A 22,618-nucleotide genomic window follows, 5' to 3' on the forward strand; every position below is an offset into this window, starting at 1 on the left:
TATGGATTTGTTAACATAACTGACCATCACCCAACCTTAGTTGGTACTTTGCTCCTGAAACAGCATAGGTCAGGATGAATGAAAATATAAAAGTTACACAGTTGCAGGAATCAAAGTTGTAAGGATTGTGATCAATAGTTGTGACTCCTTTTGTTTTTAAAGAAAATTCAACATAGTGTTAAAAGATGTCCTAATGGATGGCACAAGTGAGACTTTTCTTCAATAAATAAAACAGAGGGGCTAGGAAAGTCCCAAATCTTAGATTTAATTCAATTGCTGACAATTTACCAGAACATGTAATATAACATTCAACCCAGAGTATGACAAGTTAATTGTGAATCTTCCAACTTTTTCCTTTTTTGACCTTTTGTCTTTGGCATGCTCAGTGAAGCATACCCAAGCTCTGGGTAGACCACCTAATGTTTCAGTTTGGCTTTACAGTGTTAAGGGTTCAGCAATGAGTTCAGCAATTTTAGATCATGACCACTTCCTCCATTCAATTTGTTTTTTTTTTGCTGGTTCCTTTTTTTCTCGTATCTTTTATTTGGTTTGTTGTAAATTCAGATTGCTGTTACCAAGCTCATTGCTTCTCATTTGGAATTGTCTTCTATTTACAGGGCGACCTCGATTATCGGGACCTTGAGATCTTGTTCAAATAATTCAAAATTTGAATAATTGATGTTCGGATAACAGAGGTTGCCTTGTATTGACTTTTACCAATTACCACTAAACTATTTTTAATATTTACTTTTTTCTGCCCTCTGCCCTATCACAAACTGTCCCTTTTCTTGTCTTTCTCTAAATCCACCCATCCTGCCTTTCACTTGCTTCAAACTTATTACATTTCAGCCTTTCATCAATTCTGATGGAGTATCATCACTCTGAAAAATTTAACTCTCTTTCTCTCCACAGATGCTGCCTGACCTATTGAATATTTCCCAGAATGTTTAGTTTTCATTTTCAGGTTCCAAGAATCTGCATTACTTTGCATTTGCTTGATCAGATAAAATTGAATTCCACAATGTAGAACTCTTTGTGACGTAAAGAGCAAAGAACGATACAGCACAGGAACAGACCCTTCGGCCTTCCAAGACTGCACTGACACATTTTGCCCTTTCATCCTAAAACTATCTTCACTTACAGGATCCATATTCCTCCAAGCTCTTCCTATACATGTATTCATTCAGGTGTTTCTTGAATGCTGCTATTGTGTCTGCTTCTGTCACCTCCTCTGGTAGCGCATTCCAGGCACTCACCAGCCTTTGTGTGAAAAACTTGTCAGCCACACCCCACACCCCACACCCCTCTGTGACCCCCTCCACCATGGGAAGCAACTTCATATGTTCCACTCTATCCATGTCATTCAAAATTGTATGAAAGTCTATCGCATCACTTTTCAACCACCTCTATTCCAGGGAAAACAAACCCAGTCTATCAAACTTTTCTTCATAGCTAAAATCCCCCATTACTAGGCAACATCCTAGTGAACCTTTTCTGTACCCCAATCCAAGGCATGAGCATCCTTCTGGTAGTGTGGTGACCAGAACTCTCTGCAATATTTCAAGTTTAATGAAGATTATTAGCTGCGGGAATTGTGGCAACTCATTATTTTCTGTGGATTTTTGCAGTGCAGTTATTAGCTAAGAAGCTTACAGCAAAAATAATGGAATAAAGGGATTATGATTATACACATAGCACGATAGCTTGGAGGACAGAAAGCCAATTGTATGGACAAAGCTTGTATCATGAACTGTGAAGATGTGGTGGGAGATACTCCACAGAGACTGGTATTAGAACTAATCTTATTTATGATATCCATTAATGATCCTGTCTTCGGATTTGTGAGAACAGTGTTGTACTTTGCTGATGGCACTATAATGGAGGCTGGGAAATAGGGCAAATTTGCCAAAGAGGATATAGACCAGGCATGATGGACATCTAGATAGTTAATATAGATTAGTGGCTCTCGAGGCACTGAATACAGAAGCAAAATGTGAAGGTATTTTTAGAATATTGTTTGAATTGCTTTTGTACACTTCTTAGCAAAAAAGTTTAAAAGCAAGAGTAAATTATAGTATTGACTCCTTAGAATTTTGTCAGGGAAGACTGATGAGAGACTTGAGAAACCACGATGCTTATTACTTGGTGATATACTTTTAATCAGGGTTGTTATTTTAGTTGAAAGTTGAGTCTTTACTTGGTAAGTTGGCAGATATGTGTAACAAAGTCATGATTTGTGCGTGCACGGGAATTTGACACTGTGGCACAGGATGTAACTCAGATGGGTACAAAGATTTGTCCCACTGATCTTCCTCAACAATGTTATCACATGCTTTCATATGAAAACCAGTCAATGCGACTAGCTCTTACGTTACTTGTACTTTTCAGAAAAGGAGACATCATCGATTCGACTTTGAAAGATCTGTTATTTGTAAACACAGTGCCTAAAGTACTAAAGAAGATCCTGTACATGTTTCTGAAGCCATTTGTAAGTAAACCATCACCCAAATTTGCTAATTTTTAAAAATAAATAATCTAACTTAATGAGATCTTGCAGAAAAATATAAAAATGGGATGCATTTTTTAAAAAATTGGAATTGACATTTTGCTTTGCAAATACCAGTTGTACCTCCCTAACATGGCAGCCTTGGAATTGGGCCTTTGTTGGTCCAGAGACTGCCAGATTGTGAGAGGTCATATGTCAGGGTCGATATATTGAAGAGAGAAATTTGGGATTTCTGTCGATTAGTCCATCAAATAAGTGGGGCTGCAGGACAAAAATTGTGAAATTCAGTCCAGTAAGCATGAACAAAATGATTAATTACAAAAAAAGCACTCTTTCCTAATGCCAACAGCAATAGCTATCCAAATTGTGTTTCGAACCATTAAGGCAGAGGTACAAATCATTTCTGTTGCCATTCGCGTGATGATTTTCTTAACTCTGCTGTGAACCTTTCTACTGAATTCATGCCTGTTTTAATGTTGAACATGACAGCGAGGCCAGTCTACTCTAAGTTTGAGAATCTCAGAGGGATAGAAGAAGTCCTTTGGGTCACTGTGTCTGTGCCAGCCTATCTGCACTAAGCCCATTTTCCAGCACTTGGCCCATACTCTTGAATGTTGTGACATTTCAAGTCTCATCTGTGTACTTTTCTAAAAAAAAATTGAGAAGTTTCCCATCTCTACTGCCCTTGCAGGCAGTGCACATCAAATTTCTTGAGCAGAGCACGGCTTGTATATTGGATCCACTTGGGACCATTAAATGAACTATTTGGAGGCAGTTTATTAAGCGGTCTCTAGTGTCAAAGGACTGATTTGTGAGGGAGGGATGAAGAGATTAAATTTACTTTTAGTTTTGAAAGGAAGCACTTGAGAAGTGCTTCTCTAGAGAGATAGATATAGGATTTGAAAGAACTAAATCCCCATAATACGACTTTAAATTCTGATAGTAACATGAAGGAACTTGTTCAATGTAATAAAAGGAAATCACAATTCTTAACGAAGATCAACACTTGAATAGGTTTAGTTATGGAGTATGCAAAGCTAGACCTTGCAGTATTTTAAGAATAATAAGTTGGTGAAATAAGGGATCTTTATTATCTCTATGGATAAGTGAATTAAGGTGTTCCATATATACTATTAATAATGTAACTTATAATAAAAATTATAATTTTAACATATACAGTCTACTCATTATGCTACTCTAGACTCACAACAAGAATAACCAGCTGGCGGAGCTATTGTCAACAGTTTGGAATTACTATCAGTAAGGTTGATCTCCATACAGTTTTAGTAAATTATTCAATAGTTATCCCCTTTTCCTTCCCATCCCGCACCATTAGCTCAAAAATCACTGTGGAATTATTAAAGTTTGACTACTCCATACTCCTCTGTCTCCACTCCTGTTTCTATTGTCATCCAACAATTTGGGTTAGAACAGACTATAGTACCCAGCGTACAAATATCTTCATAGCCAGTTCTGCCACAGTCACATCACCTTGAGTAGTCCTCACCCTTCCTGAAATCACAAGCTACCAGAGCATCTGTCTCCCCTGCACTAGATAACTTGTACCCAAGGGGAAAAAAAAATCCTGGAGATTGTCACCATTATCTGTGGCAATCTTTGACATTGTTTTGTTTCCCAAATAATGTTCCAATCTATCACATTCTTGTTTGATTCCTAGGGCAGTTTAGGAACTCTGTTTATTGAAACGACATTTAGACTGGATTGAAATAATTGTTAGTTTGTAATGAAGTACGTCTGAATAATTACTGTTTGGTTTCGATGTTTAGCTGCTATCAGTACTACTACTTAATACCTATAATCTCTCTTTACCTGTTTTAGAGTCCTAGAATTTCTGAGACCGTCAAGTGTTTGGGTGGAGTAAGGTAAAGGTTTGAGCAGCTTTATTCGGTCCTTATTTTGATTTTGTATTCTGTATGAATTTGGTTATGAATTTGTCTTTTGAGTATGGTGATAATTTATTTTAGAAATATCTTTTTAGAAACCACCTGCACTCTCTCAAACTGCTCTGGATTGTACATTGCAAGTCCAGTACCTCTGCCTGATAACAGAGGAATGCCTGCTATTAAATGATCAGTCCCTCTGTTGTAGTAAATTAAAACCACTCCTTTTAGTGTGGCTCAGAGTGATTGATGACTATTAATTGTAAAATTCAAAATTATCAAAGGAACATTTTGATTTTGAATAGTTCCAATTATTTAAAATTGCTGATTTTTTTTTAAAACCGTATTGGTAATATTAGAGTATTCCAAATTTACAATGAATGCAGTTAATTCAAACCTTTTATTTCCCTTTTTTCTTGTGTCTTTCTATTTTGTAAATTGCTTGCATTTTTCTATGTTCTTTTAGATCAATCTATGAACTGTGGGAACAGCATATTGCAAGACAGGTGAATTTCACTTCAGCATATTTAAGATGTTGCTTAGTTATTGCTTATGTTTTCGATGTTTTTAAATGTCAGTTAATGAGAAGCCTTAGAGGATTTGTGACTTTGTTTGGAAATGCACTTTCTGATGCATGGGACGAGATTTTAACCACAGGTGGGTTTGAAAGGGGCAAGATTCCTAAATTGAAATGTGTGACCTACCCGTTGTTTCATACTTATCTCAGATTTTAAGCATCTGCTTCGTCCTTGGCCTCTTGAGATCCTTATGTGCCAAATAAATGTTTGCTTCAGGGTCATCCTACTGTGAATTGCTAGTTTTTCTGAAACAGAAGAAGGCCTCTGCCAACAGATATCCTGACAGAATAAAACTGAAAGAACTGCGGATGCTGTAAGTCTAAAATAAAAACAGAAATTGTTGGAAAAATGCAGCAGGTCTGGCAGCATCTGTGCAGAGAAATCAGCGTTAACGTTTCTGGGCCCATGACTCTTCCTCAGAACTGATGGTAGCTAGAAAGATGTCACTTTATATGCAGAAGATAGGGTGAGGGGAGGGTGTAAGGATTAAACAATAGGTACTAAAGCCCAAAGAGAGAGAGAGAGAGAAGAACATTTGGACAGACAAAGGAATGGATAATGACCTGACTGGGAGGGTGAATGGAGACTGTTAGTGGCAAACAATAGTTTAGTGTGTTGAAGCAGACCAGTTAGATCACTGGAATCATATAATTATTCATTTGTAATGAAAGATGTCTGAATATTTACTGTTTGTCAATATTTGGATACTATCAGTACTTTTTTTCATATCCATAACCTCTCTTTACCTGTTTTTGAGTTCTAGAATTTCAGAGACCGGCAAGTATTTGGGTAAAGTAAATCGCTTGGGGACCCTGCAGCCTTCCAGACTCCGTATTGAGCTCAATAACTTTGGGCCTTGAACTCCCCTGTGGCTTAGCCCCCAGCCCCCGCATATCAGGCCCTGTGATCACTTCGTTAATTATAATTTTAATTTTAATTTTAATCCATTGTTAGCCACTAACAGTCTCCATTAGCAGCTATTCTCCCTCCCAGGTAGATGGTTATCCACTCCTTTGTCTGTCCAACTGTTTTTCTCTTTGGGCTCTATCCCCACCTATCGTTTACTCCTTAACCCCTCCCAACACCCTTGCTTTGGTATAAGCACTGACCATTTTCCTAGCTACTATCAGTTCTGAGGAAGACTCACTGGACCCGAAACATTAAATGATTTCTCTTCACAGATTTGCTGAGCTTTTCCAGCAATTTGTTTTTTTGTATCCTGACAATGTTTGCTGCAGATTGATACTGGTCAAGAGGGTTCTTTTGGGTGTCTATACCAGTTGAGGAATTCCCCTCAAGATCAAACCATTCATTTTAACTCCCCCTCTCCTACCCACCATCACCTCCCATCTAACCCAGCCCCACATTTCTCTAGACCGCACTTTGTTGTGACTGCCGGTAGTTCTAGCTGTGGCTAGTGCTCAGCCCTGGTGCTATTAGGACTGCAGAGCTACTGGGCATTGGTTGGCCTGTAGCTGTCTAGAGCAGTCTTCCTTCTGGTGCCTCACTTTAAGCCCATTTAACATTGCTCCACAGCAGTCAGCAGTGGCGTGGATCAACATTTCCCTCCCCTTCCTCAGCTCAACATCAGCCATTGGCTGGGAGGGCAGGGACTGTGCTATATATCTATATATGATGACTATAAGAAATCAAGTTAATCTGGTAAACAACAATGTAATAGAGATACCGACTGAGAAATTTCCAGGAAATGAGTTCATAGCCTCAATCAGTGCTTGAGAAGTAATTAATAAATGGGAACCTTGTATTTCTCCCTATGAAGGAAAGGAATGTTGCCTGAGAAAGCAGTAAATTGTTTGATTTCCCCGAGTAATGTACCAATGTCAAAGATCATCACAGGTGACAGTCTCAGACTTGAATATTTTCTTATTGCTTTTTTCTTAGGTACTACTTATCTTGTGCAGGGGAGGCAGAGCCTCTGGTAGCTGGTGATTTCAGGAAGGGTTAGGATTAAGTCCAATTTAAGTTTCAGGTTAGTAGTAACTCCCTGGGCGTTGATGAACCTAAACTAAGCTGGGACCAGTTTTTAATGGCAAGGTTGAATGCTTATAGTAGAGGGGTTTAGTATCACCAGAACATATGGAATATAAGGGATGAGCTGAAAGAATTGTGGCGGGGGGGGGGGGCAACTTCAACTTGGAGAGTATTATTATTTGCCTTTGAAAGGGGATGACATTTATACAGGGTTTTGTATAGCATTGATCGCATTGAGCCTGAAGAGGCTGATTCTCAACCTGCAGACTTGCAGAGCAGGATTACCCATGAAGTCCTGAGATCTGAATGTAGGATTTGCTTCCATCTCTCTCTCACTCTCTTACTACTTTGCCAGATCATTAAGACATTGTGCCTCAAAGCTTAATGCACCTTGCTGGGCACTTATCACTATTTTGAATGACTGGCAGATTGGTGCAGCTACTAGGCCAATAAGCTGGTCGCTTAGAGTAGCCAAATATGAGTAGGATAGCAGGAAAACAGAATTCGATTAATGAGAATCCAGAAATGAAAGCTTTTGGAAACTCGGGTTTCAGAAATCAGCCACTGACATCTCCCCATCTGACCTTCAGATCCAAAAGACTGGCTTTTAAAGATAAATCAAAACTGTCAAATTTCTCAACAAGTAGAAACTGCTGATTCTGTACTTTAGAGAGCATCATAACTTACCCACGGGTTTTAAAAATAATTGGAACTGTCAGATCATCCTTGCTGCCAGCAAATGTTAGGTCTTTCAACAACAAAACTGTTAACTGTTGCTGAAAATGAAAATTCACTCCAGATCAGTTGTTGCAGGGAAGCCGGCAATACTGAGCTGTTCCTCCAATTACACACTCCCTCTCTTCCACACTGGTTCCTCCAGCTCCTCCAATGACCGACTGTCTCACCCAAAGGCAAGAAGCTGAATAAGAAGATGAGAAGTCAGGAGGTGGGCTGAAACCCATAGCAAGATTGGAGTGGGAGAGGCTGGGACTCTGTCTCGGTTTGGTGGTTAAAAAGTCTGCATCAACTTGGGGGCTACTTGAGAGTATAAAATGGGCTGGGAGTGGGACAGGAGATTTGGCATTGGGTAATGATCCTCATTTTTTGATCCTCAATGGGTTGAATGGCCTCCAACATCGTAAATTTCATGTGATTTTGTGATATGCGTGCAACTGTGCTTCTAAAGTGGTCCCTTCGATTTCATTTCTCTTCTTTTTTGGAGACTTTTTAGCATTTGATACAACTGAATGGCTTGCTGGGCCATTTCAGTGGGCAGTTCAGAGTCAACAACTTTGCTGTGAATCTGAAATTGCATGTAGGCAGACCAAATAAAGATGGCAACTTTCCTTCCCTAATGGACATTAGAGAACCAATTAGATTTTACAACAATTAGTAATGGTTTCATAATTATCATTAGATTTTTAATGCCAGATTTTTTTTAACAAACTGTGACTGCACCAAAACATGACCTCGGTCTGTAACAATACCAATCCACTCGACATATACCATAGTCTTCCCTTCAAATAAATGGGAAGTGGAATATTTGGCTGATCATGTCTGAGGTTATTGAATCTTGTTTTGGTAATGTTCAAGGACAGATCGTCTTTCTAGAATGCATATTTGAAAAGAACAATCTCCAACCAGTGAAAAGCTAGAATAGCTGATGGTGTGAAGAATTTTGAGGTCCTGGTACATGATCATTAAAATGTTGTGAACAGGTATAGCCAATAATCCTCAAGGCTAATGGAATGCTGCCTTTATATCTAGTGGGATGGAATATATGAAGGAAGAAGGCATGCTTTATCTTTACAAAACCCTATTTAGGCCTTGTGTGGAGAACTGTGATCAGTTCTGGGCACTTCACTGTTGGTTTTGGAGGATGTGTGGTGTCAGATTTACCACAATGTGACCTGGACTCTGGGGTCAAATTACCAGCAGTCCTTGGGTTGCGAATGAGATCTGTCTGACTTGCATACAAAATGCAGGACAACATAAGGAAGCTGTTTGCATATACAGGCAATATTCGTATGTCAGGTCTTTAAGTTTAGACCCCTGTATGAGAGAGTATTCGTAAGTCGCTTTCATAAATTGGGGACCTTTGTATAACACAAATATAAGACTAAGTGTTGACCCCTATAAAGCAAGTGGACTAAGTAAGGTCTTTCTGTAGGAAATCTCAATTACTGCTCCCACCTCTAATTACTGCTTGCTTTATTCTTTGTTATTGCTGTTTTTCATCTGCACATGATAACCAATTAGTATTTGGTCATGATGGTTAAGAAAATGAAAATTAGAAGGGAAGCAAATTGAAATGAGTTTGGAAATGCAGATGTATTATTATCCATGTTTATCGCAGTTGCTCATGTAAATCCGGCAGCTAGACATTTGTGAAGCATATATCACTCTGTTTCACTTAGAATATTTGAACAGGACTTCTGACTGGCCCTGTGAAATTTAACTTCAGGGTTTGAGGTGCTATAATTAGACTCCTAGTTGAAATAATTCACAAAACTTTCTGGCTGGTGTGCACGTGGCCCGACGCTACTTCACTGATTACTGAGAAGAGTCAGTAAGTGAATTTTTGCAACTTTAAATTACCCATGTGCCCCTTTATCACTGAGCAGGTGAGTCTCAGATTAAAACAAGAATCCGCACGTAAGGTTGTCTGCATGTCATAGCACAAACCACTTAGAAAATACACTGTCATCGTTAAGGACGTTTTCGGGATTTTGTTTTTCATTTCGTCTAGGCATACTGTGATGAATATATAGATGCTTGGAAAAGCGCAGAACTTGATGTCTTAATTTGCCCAGCATTAGGTCCAGCCCTCATTGCCGGATATGCTGGAAAAGTGACAGGTATGTAATAAGCCTTTTTTCAGAATACTTTTATTCTGGGGAAATCCCAGTAAGGACAAGGAGACAAAGGGTGGTGGTGGAGGGTTGTTTTTTGAACTGGAGGTCTGTGACCAATGATGTTCTGCAAGGATCGGTGCTGGGATCATAGTTTTTTTTTGTCATTTATATAAATGATTTGGATGTGAATATAAAACGAATGGGTCGTAGATTTGCAGATGATACCAAAATTGAAGATGTAGTGGACAGTGAAGAAGGTTATGTCAGAGGACAAAGGGACTTGATCAGATGGGTCGAGGAGTGGCAGGTGAAGTTTAATTTAGATAAATGATTTAGGTAGAACAAAAGAGGGGAGGACTTATACAGTTAATAATAGGGACCTGGGGAGTGTTGCCAAACAAAGAAACCATGGGGTGCAGGTTCATAGTTCTTCGAAGATGGAATCACAAGTAGATAGGGTAGTGAAGAATACATTTGGTATGCTTTCCTTTATTGGTCAGTGCATTGAGTATAGCAGTTGGGATGTCTTGCTGCAGTTGTGCAGGACATTGGTTAGGCCTTTTAGAATACGGCGTTGCGTTCTGGTCGATAGGAAGGATGTTGTGAAACTTGAAAGGGTGCATAAGAGATTTCCAAGGGTTTTGCCAGGATTGGAGGATATGAATATAGGGAGAGGCTAAGTAGGTTGAGGCTATTTTCCCTGGAGTGTCGGAGGCTGAACCGTAGAAGTTTATAAAATCATAAGGGGCATGGATGAGGTGAGCAGCCAAGGTCTTTTGCGTAGGATAGGGGAGTCCAAAGCTAGAGGGCATATGTTTAAGGTGAGAGGGGAAAGATTTAAAAAGGGCCCAAAGGACAACTTTTTTTCATGCCAAGCGTGGTACGTGTATGGAATGAGCTGCCAGAGGAAGTGGTGGAGGCTGGTACAATTGCAACATTTAAAAAGCATCTGGATGGGTATATGAATAAGAAGAGTTTAGAGGGATATAGGCCAAATGGTAATCAGCACATACTTCCAATGCACCCCATGTCAGATGCATTTTTATAATGTCCAAAAATCAGTCAAATCTTTAGGCTATGTGATAAGTGTTGCTGTTGTGCTTTGCTGATCGCTGACTGGTCACTAATACATTCCACGAATGAATAAGAAAATTGGGGGTAGCATTGATTTAGATTAGATTTCCTACAGCGTGGAAACAGGCGCTTTGGCCAAACAAATCCACCCCCGCCCCCCCAAAGAGTAACCCACCATGCACCTAAGACTATAGACAATTTAGCATGGTCAATTCACCTGACCTGCACATCTTTGGAATGTGGGAGGAAACTGGAGCATCCAGAGGAAACCCACACAGACATGGGGAGAATGTGCAAACTCCACAGAGACGGTCGCCCACAAGGCTGGAATCAAACCCGAGACCCTGGCGCTTTGAGGCAGCAGTGCTAACTACTGAGCCACCATGCCACCCTTATCCATTGCTATGGATACTTTTAAGTAGTTAGCTAATGGGAAGCAGAGAGTAGAATTAAGTAGATCCTTTTTGGGTTGGCAAGTGGTAATAATTGGAGTAACACAGGGAGCAGTGCTGAAGTCTCAACTATTTACAATGTATGCCAATGATTTGGATGAAGGGACCAAGTGTGTTGTTACTACATTTTATAGATACTACAAAAGTAGTGAGGAGAGTAGATTGTGAAGTAGTCATAATGTGTCTGGTAGATTGATTGATTGGGTAAAAAAAATTGGCAGATCAACTATAATCTGGGAACCTGTCCATTTTGGCAGTATAGTATTGTAGACATCTTCAGTACAGAGGTGTTTGGGTGTATTGATACATGAATTACAAAGTTAGGCTTGCAGATATGGCAAGTGCTTAGGAAGGCATACAGAATGTTGGCATTTATTACAAGGGGGATGGAATATGAAATTAATTTAATTGCTCCAGTTGTATTGTGGTGAGACCACATCTGGAGGACCTTGTACTGGTATGGTCTCCTTACTTCAGGAAATTGCATTAGAAGCAGTTCAGAGAAAGTTTACTTAACTAATTCTTGAAATAAAAGGGTTATGAACAAATGTTGATTAGGTTGAGTGTGTATTCATTGCTGTTCAAAAGAATAAGGAGTGATCTACCTTAAATATTTAAGATCCTGAGGAGACTTTGATGCTGAGAGATGGTTCTCCTATGAGATTAACCAGTACTAGGTGACTCAAATTAAAAATAAGGAGTGTCTCATTTAAGAATGCCCCCTTAGGTGTTCGTCTGTAGAATTTGCTTTTCTATAGAGCAATAGAGGTTGCGTCATTGAATATCTCTAAGTTTAAGTTAGATAGGTTTTTAATTGATAAGGGAAATCAAAGTGTATAAATGGGAAAGTAGGCTTGAGCTCACAATTGGAACAACCGTGATATTAACAAATGGCAGAGCAAACTTGAGGAGCCTGGTCATGTTTGAAGGTGAAATCTAATTGCTAAATGTCTATGGCGAAGGCAGCTAATTTGCTCCAAAATCAAACTTGTGCTCACGTATACAGCCGCGATCGTTTAGAGGTCTGTTGAGGACTATAACTCCTACAAAGTACTTGGATGTCTGTTGGTCCTTCTGGGTACTTTAATAGAAACATAGAATCCCTATAGTTTGGAAATAGGCCCTTCGGCTCAGCAATCCACACTGACCCTCTGAAGAGTAACCCACCCAGATCCATTCCCTTATTACTCCACATTTGTCTCTGACTAATGCAACTAACCTACACATCCCTGAACACTATGGGCAAGTTAGCATGGCCAATTCACCTAACTTGCATGCCTTTGGATTGTGGGAAGAAACCGGAGCATCTGAAGGAAACCCACACAGACACAGGAAGAATGTGCAAGCTCCAAACAGTCAGCCAAGGAATCGAACGCAGGTCCCTGGCATTATGAGGCAGCAGTGCTAACCACTGTGCTGCCCTTGAAGTGAACCATTTTACATTTGGCTTTGGAGCAGATGCACTCTAAAATTGAACTGCCTGGAATGAGCATGGTTTTGCACATGCATGTTGAACAATAACATTTGGAATTCTATATGAAGGCAAAAATAAATATACAGTTCAGTCATGTATGCACAGCCTGATGTAATTCTCATTTTTTTTTTTGTTAGTTTGCATAATATTCAGCATGTACTCAAATGTGACTTGCTTTGCGAAAGCAACAAGGAGATACTTGTGGTGAAATAAAATAACTGCATTGATCTTGACAAATTATTTAAAGAGAGCAAACTAAAAGAATTATCTCTGGTGCTTTGAATTTCCTTTTCCAAGTGCAAGCACTGTTGTTTAGACATCTAAAGCAACCATCATTCATACAAAGTAATGTCACATAACTATAGATTAACCAGTTAATCTGTTGTTGGTAGTGTTGGTTGGGTGAAGTATCATGATCTGAGGAACTTGGAGAATTTGTTCATTTTCTTTGATTATTTCAGTGGGATCTATGGCATTCAACTGAATCACTAGAACAGGACTATTACACTTGTTTCTGAGATTAAAGGTTGACGGAGTTCAGGTAGTAATATGCACATCTTCCATGGGCAAATTGACATTTCTTTATGAACTAAAATGCACAGTAATCAGTAAGGTAGTATTTTGGGATAAACAATGAAGCCATTACGGTGCTGATGATTTCATTCAACTAAGTACAAATTTCCCTTGTGTTTGAAGTGTTTTCTGACAGATGCACAAATGACACTCTTACAGACTATTATTATATATAAACAGTGAGTCAGATTTATTAAGATGTAGCAATTTTGGAGGCATGCAAAAACAAGTATATTTATAGAACACAGAACATTACAGCGCAGTACAGGCCCTTTGGCCCTCGATGTTGTGCCGAACTGTCATACCAATCTGAAGCCCATCTAACCTACACAATTCCATGTACGTCCATGTGCTTGTCCAATGACGACTTAAATGTACTTAAAGTTGGTGAATCTACTACAGTTGCAGGCAAAGCATTCCATACCCTTACTACTCTCTGAGTAAAGAAACTACCTCTGACATCTGTCGTATATCTATCACCCCTCAATTTAAAGCTATGCCCCCTTGTGCTCGCCATCACCATTCTTGGAAAAAGGCTCTCCCTGTCCACCCTATCTAACCCTCTGATTATCTTGTATGTCTCTATTAAGTCACCTCTCAACCTCCTTCTCTCTAACGAAAACAGCCTCTAGTCCCTCAGCCTTTCCTCGTAAGACCTTCCCTCCATACCAGGCAACATCCTAGTAAATCTCCTCTGCACCCTTTAAAAACTTCCACATCCTTTTTGTAATGCAGTGACCAGAACTGTACACAATACTCCAAGTGCAGCCACACCAGAGTTTTGTACAGCTGTAGCATAGCCTCATGGTTCCAGAACTCGATCCCTCTATTAATAAAAGCTAAAATACTGTATGCCTTCTTAACAACCCGTCAACCTGGGTAGCAACTTTCAAGGATCTGTGTACCTGGACACCGAGATCTCTCTGCTCATCCACACCACCAAGAATCTTACCATCAGCCCAGTACTTTGCATTCCGGTTACTACGACCAAAGTGAATCATCTCACACTTGTCCGCATTAAACTCCATTTGCTACCTCTCAGCCCAGCTCTGCAGCTTATCTGTATCTCTCTGTAATCTACAACATCCTTCGTCACTATCCACAACTCCGTCGACCTTAGTGTCGTCTGCAAATTTACTAACCCACCCTTCTATGCCCTCATCCAGATCGTTTAAAAAAAAATGACAAACAGCAGTGGACCCAACACCGACCCTTGCGGTACACCACTGGTAACTGGACTCCAGGATGAACATTTCCCATCAACCACCACCCTCTGTTGTCTTTCAGCAAGCCAATTACTGATCCAAACTGCTATATCTCCCACAATCCCATTCCTCCGAATTTTGTACAATAGCCTATTATGGGGAAACTTATCGAACGCCTTGCTGAAATCCATATACACCACATCAACCAGTTTACTCTCATCTACCTGTTTGGTCACCTTCTCAAAGAACTCAATAAGGTTTGTGAGGCACAACCTACCTTTCACAAAACCGTGCTAACTATCCCTAATCAAATTATTCTTTTCTAGATGATTATAAATCCTATCTCTTATAACCTTTTCCAACACATTACCAACAACTGAAGTAAGGCTCACAGGATTGTTTCTACTGCCCTTGAACAGGGGAAACCACGTTTGCTATCCTCCAGTCTTCTGGCACTATTCCTGTAGACATTGATGATTTAAACATCAATGCCAAAGGCTCGGCAATCTCCTCCCTGGCTTCCCAGAGGATCCTAGGATAAATCCCATCCGGCTCAAGGGACTTATCTATTTTCACACTCTGCAGGATTTCTAATACCTCTTCCTTGTGAACCTCAACCACACCTAGTCTAGTAGCCTGTATCTCAGTATTCTCCTTGACAGCATTGTTGTTTTCTAGAGTGAATGCTGTTGGAAAAATATTCATTTAGTGCTTCCCCTATCTCCTCTGGCTCCACACAACTTCCCACTACTATCCTTGATTGGCCCTAATCTTACTCTTGTCATTCTTTTGTTCCTTAAGTACCTCTAGAAAGCCTTAGGGTTTACCCTGATCCTATCCGCCAATAACTTCTCATGTCTCCTCCTGGCTCTTCTGAGCTCTCTCTTTAGGTCTTTCCTGGCTACCTTGTAATCCTCAAGCACCCTAACTGAGCCTTCACATCTCATCCTAACATAAGCCTTCTTCTTCCTCTTGACCAGAGATTCCACTTCCTTCATAAACCATGGCTCCCGAGCTCTACAGCTTCCTCCCTGCCTGACAGGTACATACTTATCCAGGACACACAGTAGCTTTTCCTTGAATAGGCTTCACATTTTTTATATACCTATCCTCTGCAGTTTCCATCCTCATCCTATGCTTCCTAAATCTTGCCTAATCGCATCGTAATTGCCTCCCCCCCGCCGCTGTAACTCTTGCCCAGTGGTATACACCTATCCCTTTCTAAAGTAAACATGACAGAATTGTGATCACTATCACTAAAGTGCTCACCTACTTCCAAGTCTAACACCTGTCAGGCTCATTGCCCAGTACCAAATCTAATGTGGTTTCACCCCTTATTGGCCTGTCTACATACTGTGTCAGGAAGCCTTCCTGCACACACTGGACAAAAACTGATCCATCTATAGTACTCTTACTATAGTGTTCCCAGTCAATATTTGAAAAGTTGAAGTCCCCCATGACAACTACCCTGTCTCTCTCACTCCTATTGAGAATCATCTTTGCTATCCTTTCATCTACATCTCTGGAACTATTCGGAGACCGATAGAAAGCTCCCAACAGGGTGACCTCTCCTTTCCTGTTTCTAACTTCAGCCCATACTACCTCAGTTGATCAGTCCTCAAACATCCTTTCTGCAACTGTAATACTGTCCTTGACCAACAATGCCACACCTCCCCCTCTTTTACCATCTTCTCTATTCTTACTGAAACATCTAAATCCTGGAACCTGCAACAACCATTCCTGTCCCTGCTCTATCCATGTCTCCGAAATGGCCACAACATTGAAGTCCCAGGTACTAACCCATGCTGCAAGGTCACCCACCTTATTCCGGATGCTCCTGGCATTGAAGTAGACACACTTCAAACCAACTTCTTGCTTGCTGGTGCCATCTTGCTTCCCTGAAACATGATTTTGGACCTCCCTACTCTCAACCTTTTCTATACTTGAACTACAATTTAGGTTCCCATCCCCCTGCTGGATTAGTTTAAACCCACCCCAATAGCCTTAGTGAATTTCCCTCCCAGGATATTGGTACCCCTCTGGTTCAGATGAAGATCATCCTGCTTGTAGAGGTCCCACCTACCTCAGAAAGAGTCCCAATTATCCAAGAATCCAAAATGCTCCCTCCTGCACCATTCCTGTAGCCACGTGTTCAACTCCTCTCTCTCCCTATTCCTTGCCTCACTAGCATGTGGCATGGGCAACAAACCAGAGACAACAACTCTGTTTGTCCTAGCTCTAAGCTTCCATCCTAGCTCCCTGAATTTCTGCCTTAAATCCCCATCTCTCTTCCTACCTATGTCGTTGGTGCCTATGTGGACCACGACTTGGGGCTGCTCCCCCTCCCCCTTCAGGATCCCAAAAACACGATCAGAGACATCTCGAACCCTGGCACCTGGGAGACAACACACCAACCATGAGTCTCTCTCACTAGATTATAGAACTAAATAAAAATGGTGATGATGTTTCAGAACATCATTATGTTCTCTATATTCTCACCGTCACCATATACTTCTCCCGGCTGTCAGTAATGTCATTCTGCCTGTGCTGTTGTCTTGAGCTGAACTATATCATTTGCAGCTCTGGCAAATTGTTTGAGCAGAGCTTGTTTAAAAACCAAAACATTCTTCCTTTATGAAAGCTGTTTAACAGCCACAGCATTACTTCATCAGCATGATTTTAAATATGTTTGCACCAGGATAACTTCACTGTTTCTTCCCTTGACCTCTGAACCAAACCGACTTTGCGCTCTAGATGAATGTAGTCTCCATTTTAACCCCTCAACCTCTTTCTTTCTTTCTCTCTTTCGCTCTTTCTCTCTCTTTCGCTCTCTCTTTCTCTCTCTCTCTTTCACTCTTTCTCTCTCACTCTCACTCTTTCTTTTTCTCTCACTCTCTTTTTCTCTCTCTCACTCTCTCTTTTTCTCTTTCTCTCTCTCACTCTCTCTTTTCTCTCTCTTTCTCTCACTCTCTCTTTCTCTCTCTCTCTCTCACTCTCTCTCTTTCTCTCTCTCTCTCTCTCTCTTTCTTTTTCTCTCTCTCTCTCTGGTTCATTCATGGACATCCCTTTTTACTTTGCCATCTCCTAATTTTAACCATTCCTAACACCATTTAACATTCACTTGAAGATAATTGAAAATATTGGCGATAACACTCTTGTTTTCTTTTCTGTACAGCTACAGCTTCCTACAAGATTATTTTTAACCTATTAAATTTCCCAGCTGGTGTTGTGCCAGTTAGTACAGTAACAGAGCAGGATGAAGAGGATTTGAAGAGCTATGTTGGCTACTGTAATGATCTTTGGGACAGAACTTTCAAAAAGGTGAGTGGACCTGATTAGGGAAAAGAAACTGCTTTAAATCAAAAATCTCTGCAATGGAACATTCTTCACTGTCCAAAAAATGTGCACAGACTGTACATAATAATCCATGCTTACAAATCTCAAAACAAAGTCGTATCCAACATTTGCTAAATAGTGAATGTGCTAAGAATTGCGCTGGCAATCAATGTAAGATTGTTAATCAGGTTTGCAGTATGGCACATTTTGGAAGCTATGTTTATTGATTGTCAGAGGCCTATTCATTGAATACAGAGAGAACGTGTATACACATTGTTCCTCTTTCAAACACATAAGTAAAGTGACAGCTATTCTCTGGTTTGTTCCTCAAGGTAATGCCTTGAGCAGGGTCAAACTACATGGTTTAAATTTAAACGAAGCTTGGCAGTTAACTATTAGTTATCATCCAACTGGAGTAAAACTTTTTCTTATATCTATTGGTACGTGTTTTCAAACTTTTGTATCTTCTACCCAATGGAAGAGAGTATAACTGATGTGGGAGGGGTCTTTGTGTTGGCTGCTTTCCTGAGACAGAGGCATGAGTCATTAAATTGAGTCTCTATCAGTTCTCTTGAGTGGACATATGAGGCTCTAATTCAATGAAGAGCAGAGAGTTAAATAAACTGGCAAAGTTGGGACTATTTTCCTTGGAGAAGTCAGCATTGAGAGCAGATAGAGGTTTTCAAAAAATTAAGTAGTTTGGACAGAGTAGATAGGGAAGAATGTTCCCACTTATAGAAGGATCAAGAACAGGCAGGCAAAGATTTAAAGAAATTGGCAAGGAATGAGGAGAAACCCTTTCACATCTGGGATTCTATTGTTACTTCACATGAGGGGACATAGAAAACAGAGGAGTTTACTCTGTGCATTGCCAGCACAACTTGCCAAGACCAAAGTACACTTCTGCTTTGGTGTGCCTTGAGTATGTCTGAGTTTCTTAACAATCGCAACACTGATACGCAATCTGAAATGTCCTGGAATTTTCTATAGATGCAAGTTTAGATGAATTGGCACCATTGGCAGGAATACCCTTTTCCCCCCTGACCAGAGTTCCTCATTGATAAAATATCTTTAGTTACAATTTTGGTCTGGGGGACCCCAGCAAGACTGACTTGCATTAAATTGGTAGTCTCAAATGCAAGTTTTAGATTACTTACAGTGTGGAAACAGGCCCTTCGGCCCAACAGGTCCACACCGACCCGCTGAATTGTAACCCACCCAGACCCATTCCCCTACACCTAACGCTACGGGCAATTCACCTAACCTGCATATTTTTGGATTGTGGGAGGAAACTGGAGCACCCGGAGGAAACCCACGCAGACATGGGGACAATGTGCAAACTCCGCACAGAGAGTCACCTGAGGCGGGAATTGAACCCGGGTCTTGGCGTTGTGAGGCAGCAGTGCTAACCACAGTGCCGTACTGCCTGGGAAAGGTGGGTTTGGGAGGAGATAATTTTCTCTTCAGTGATATGGGGTCGATCCCTTCTAACAAAAAAGGAACCAGCATGTTGCACTGCTCATCCGAAGTAAGTGAGAACAGAGTTTGCATACTGGACATTGGAGTGTTTACTGAGAGATTGTCTATGAAAATTGTGTTTAATTTATACTGTCTTTGAATGAGAGTGAATAAAGTGGCTGAATCAGCAATTTTGCTCTTTATTACAACAAGGGTAGAGGAAGAGTATTTTGTAACTAACCATACTTAAAAAAAGCCCTAAACAAGTATGAGAGGGGGAGGCAAATGATATATAATTAATGTTCACGTTTTCCTTTCACCTTTATAAACTAGCACAGTTTTGAGAATTGAATGGCTTTCTATCCTAACTAATGCATTAGCAGTGTAATGAACGTAAGATAACACTCTCTGCACAGTGCTATCATTTATGTGCACATGATCTGTTTTCTTTCCTGTGTTTCAGGGTGTATCAGGAGCTGTTGGTCTTCCATTAGCTGTGCAATGTGTAGCTCTACCTTGGCAGGATGAACTCTGCCTGCGTTTGATGAGAGAGGTGGAAAGAGTTACTCAAAAGAAGAAGGTTGTTTAACTAGATCAGCTGCTGGAGCAAGTTTTCAAATCCAGCTGCTTCCAGTTGAACCATCATGTACCTGCTGCTCTACTTGGTGGGGACAAAGCAACAATTTTTGGAATTAGCTGCATAATGTGGCACTTTATCTACTTGGGATTAATTAATATAATCTATGGATTTAAGGGGTAAATGTAGGGGAATGGATCTGGGTGGGTTGCGCTTTGGCGGGTCGGTGTGGACTTGTTGGGCCGAAGGGCCTGCTTCCACACTGTAAGTAATCTAATCTAATCTCTCAAAATATTGTAATCAAGAATATCCCAAAGTGAATAAATTGGTACTTAGTTCCACAACATTAAAATTCGGCTTCAGTTTCTATTTTTTTGGTTAAAAATCACATGACACCAGGTTATAGTCCAACAGATTTAATTGGAAGTACACTAGCTTTCGGAGCGGAGCTCCAAAAGCTAGTGTGCTTCCAATTAAATCTGTTGGACTATAACTTGGTGTTGTGCGATTTTTAACTTTGTACACCCCAGTCCAGCACCGGCATCTCCAAATCATGACTTTTTTTTGGCGTTTTGTTCGGTTGAGTTCGGTCAGTTACAATACTGAATGATTGATGTGATTTAGAAATTTTTCACTGAAACAGTTGGACACTTAATTGCTTGTCCCTTCAATGTATAAAAATTAGTAAAGTAGCTTAAGTTGATTATAAACTGTTAAATTATTGAGGCCTAACCTTAATTCTCAAATACGAATGGTTGGAGTTATGTTGAAGAAAAGCTCGAGCATGAACTGAATTAGCAGGATTCTGGAATGAGCAGAAATACTATAAACGCAGGTGTTCCATCTGTTCCTGGGAAGTCTGGTTTAGTCCTCAATGCTGGCTTTAGATGCGGAAAGACAGGAGGACGCTTTAGTTGAGAATAAATGCTGGTAAGTACTGTTTGGGCTACATAGAAACATAGGAAATAGGAGCAGGTGTAGGCCATTTGGCCCTTCAAGCCTGCCCTGCCATCCATTATGATCATGGTTAATCATCCAACTCAGTGGTCCATTCACACACTCTTCTCCTATATCCTTTGATTTCTTTAACCCTATGTGCTCTATCCACATCCTTGAAATCATATGATGTTTTGGCCCTGATTGCTTCCTGTGATAGCAAACTCCACAGGCACACCACTCTCTGGGTGAAGAAATGTTTCCTCCTCTCAGTGCGAATGGTTTACACTGTGACCTCTGGTTCTGGATTCCCTTGCCATCAAGGACATCCTCTTGCAGTGACCCTGTCTACCCTTATTTGAATTTTATAGGTTTCTGAGATTCCCCCACCTCTGTTCTCCTGAACTCCAGCAAATATAACTAACCAATTCAACATCTCTTCATATGTGACTCCTGCCATCCCAGATATCAATCTGGTAAAAGTTTGCTGCACTCCCTCTATAGCAAAAACATCCTTCTGTAGGTACGAAGACTAAAACTGCCCAGACAATCCCAGGTGTAGTCTCACCAAGGCCCTTTATAATTGTAGCAAGACATCATGGCTCCTGTACTTGAATCCTCTCACAATGAAAGCTGATACACAATTTACCTTCATTATCACCCGCTGAATATTGCTGTGTCATCGGTTCAATATTAAACAGCCTATCTTCGTTTTGCCAGATAGTCTTCTTAACAATAGGTAGCCAAGCTCCCAGGCCTGTTTGAACCCTGACTGTTCCCCCTCATGAAAAGCACCGAGAAGAATCTTCAATGCCATATTTCAAGAACTAGCTTCATTGGCAAAGGTCTTTGAGATATCTGCATGTGTTTGGTGAGCTTTGCCTTGGATATCTCATCACTCCACACATTATTAGTTCTTGAAGGCAAAAATAATACTAATTAGCCAAATGTGTTCTCCTTCTGAAGTAAACCTCTACAGAGAGAAATCCATCTTTTTCAGCTCTTTGTTGTCTTACTGTTTAAGATCAATCAAGAATTATGTGTTTATTAAAGAAACCTGGTTGAATGACCTTTCATTTCAAATCTAATTTAGAAAAGGTATATGATTTGATTGTATTGGGAACAGGTTAAAACAAATTAATGTTCTGGAGTAATGGAACTACAAGGTCAATGCATGCCTTCCATCTCAGTAAAAGCACTCTCTTTTATCTTTCTCTCTTAATCCCATCTTTATTATCTTAGTTTTCTGTACATGATTTTACAATAAATTGCTATATTTTAATTTATACTTCTGGTTTAAACATGGCATGTTGCTACAAGGATTCTTTGATCTGATTGGTTGATGAGTTGTGCTTTTCCTTGATCTGCTGGTCATGCCACATGTCCCCTGCAGAGGGCCTTCTGCTCAGCAGAATCTCAAGATACCATACTGTGCTTGTCAAAAGCAATGAAGACTGAGTAAGTGTGATGAATGGTGATTGCCAGTCATCTACCGCTGACTGCAAAGTCCAGACTCTTCCTTTGATATTAGACCCCATTTTGCCCAGGGTTCTGGCTTAAGAAGCTTTTGAACTGCTGGATGCATACTTTGAAATCAGCAGAACCTCTTTATCAATTTTAAGGAGATGAATTGATTTAAAATATGTTGGTTATTGTACAGATGTGGAAAATGTGCTTTTTAAAAAATATACAACAGCCTCC

The 22,618-nt window shown here is 40.3% G+C and overlaps 1 protein-coding gene across 2 annotated transcripts in view; it reads left to right on the top strand.

Moving 5' to 3' along the window:
- Positions 1-20,333, top strand: part of faah (fatty acid amide hydrolase) — a 61,330-nt gene extending 40,997 nt beyond the window's left edge. For both annotated transcript variants that reach the window (XM_060829897.1, XM_060829898.1), the window contains 6 exons: positions 2,389-2,488; positions 4,346-4,389; positions 4,874-4,913; positions 9,727-9,835; positions 17,786-17,931; positions 19,868-20,333. In XM_060829897.1, coding sequence (XP_060685880.1) covers positions 2,389-2,488; positions 4,346-4,389; positions 4,874-4,913; positions 9,727-9,835; positions 17,786-17,931; positions 19,868-19,993 — 565 coding nt within the window. In that variant the 3' untranslated portion in view covers positions 19,994-20,333. The remainder of the gene's footprint in view (positions 1-2,388; positions 2,489-4,345; positions 4,390-4,873; positions 4,914-9,726; positions 9,836-17,785; positions 17,932-19,867) is intronic.
- The last annotated feature ends 2,285 nt before the right edge of the window (positions 20,334-22,618 follow it).

Source organism: Hemiscyllium ocellatum, chromosome 9 (assembly GCF_020745735.1).
Source record: "Hemiscyllium ocellatum isolate sHemOce1 chromosome 9, sHemOce1.pat.X.cur, whole genome shotgun sequence".
NCBI classification, from domain to species: Eukaryota; Metazoa; Chordata; class Chondrichthyes; order Orectolobiformes; family Hemiscylliidae; genus Hemiscyllium; species Hemiscyllium ocellatum.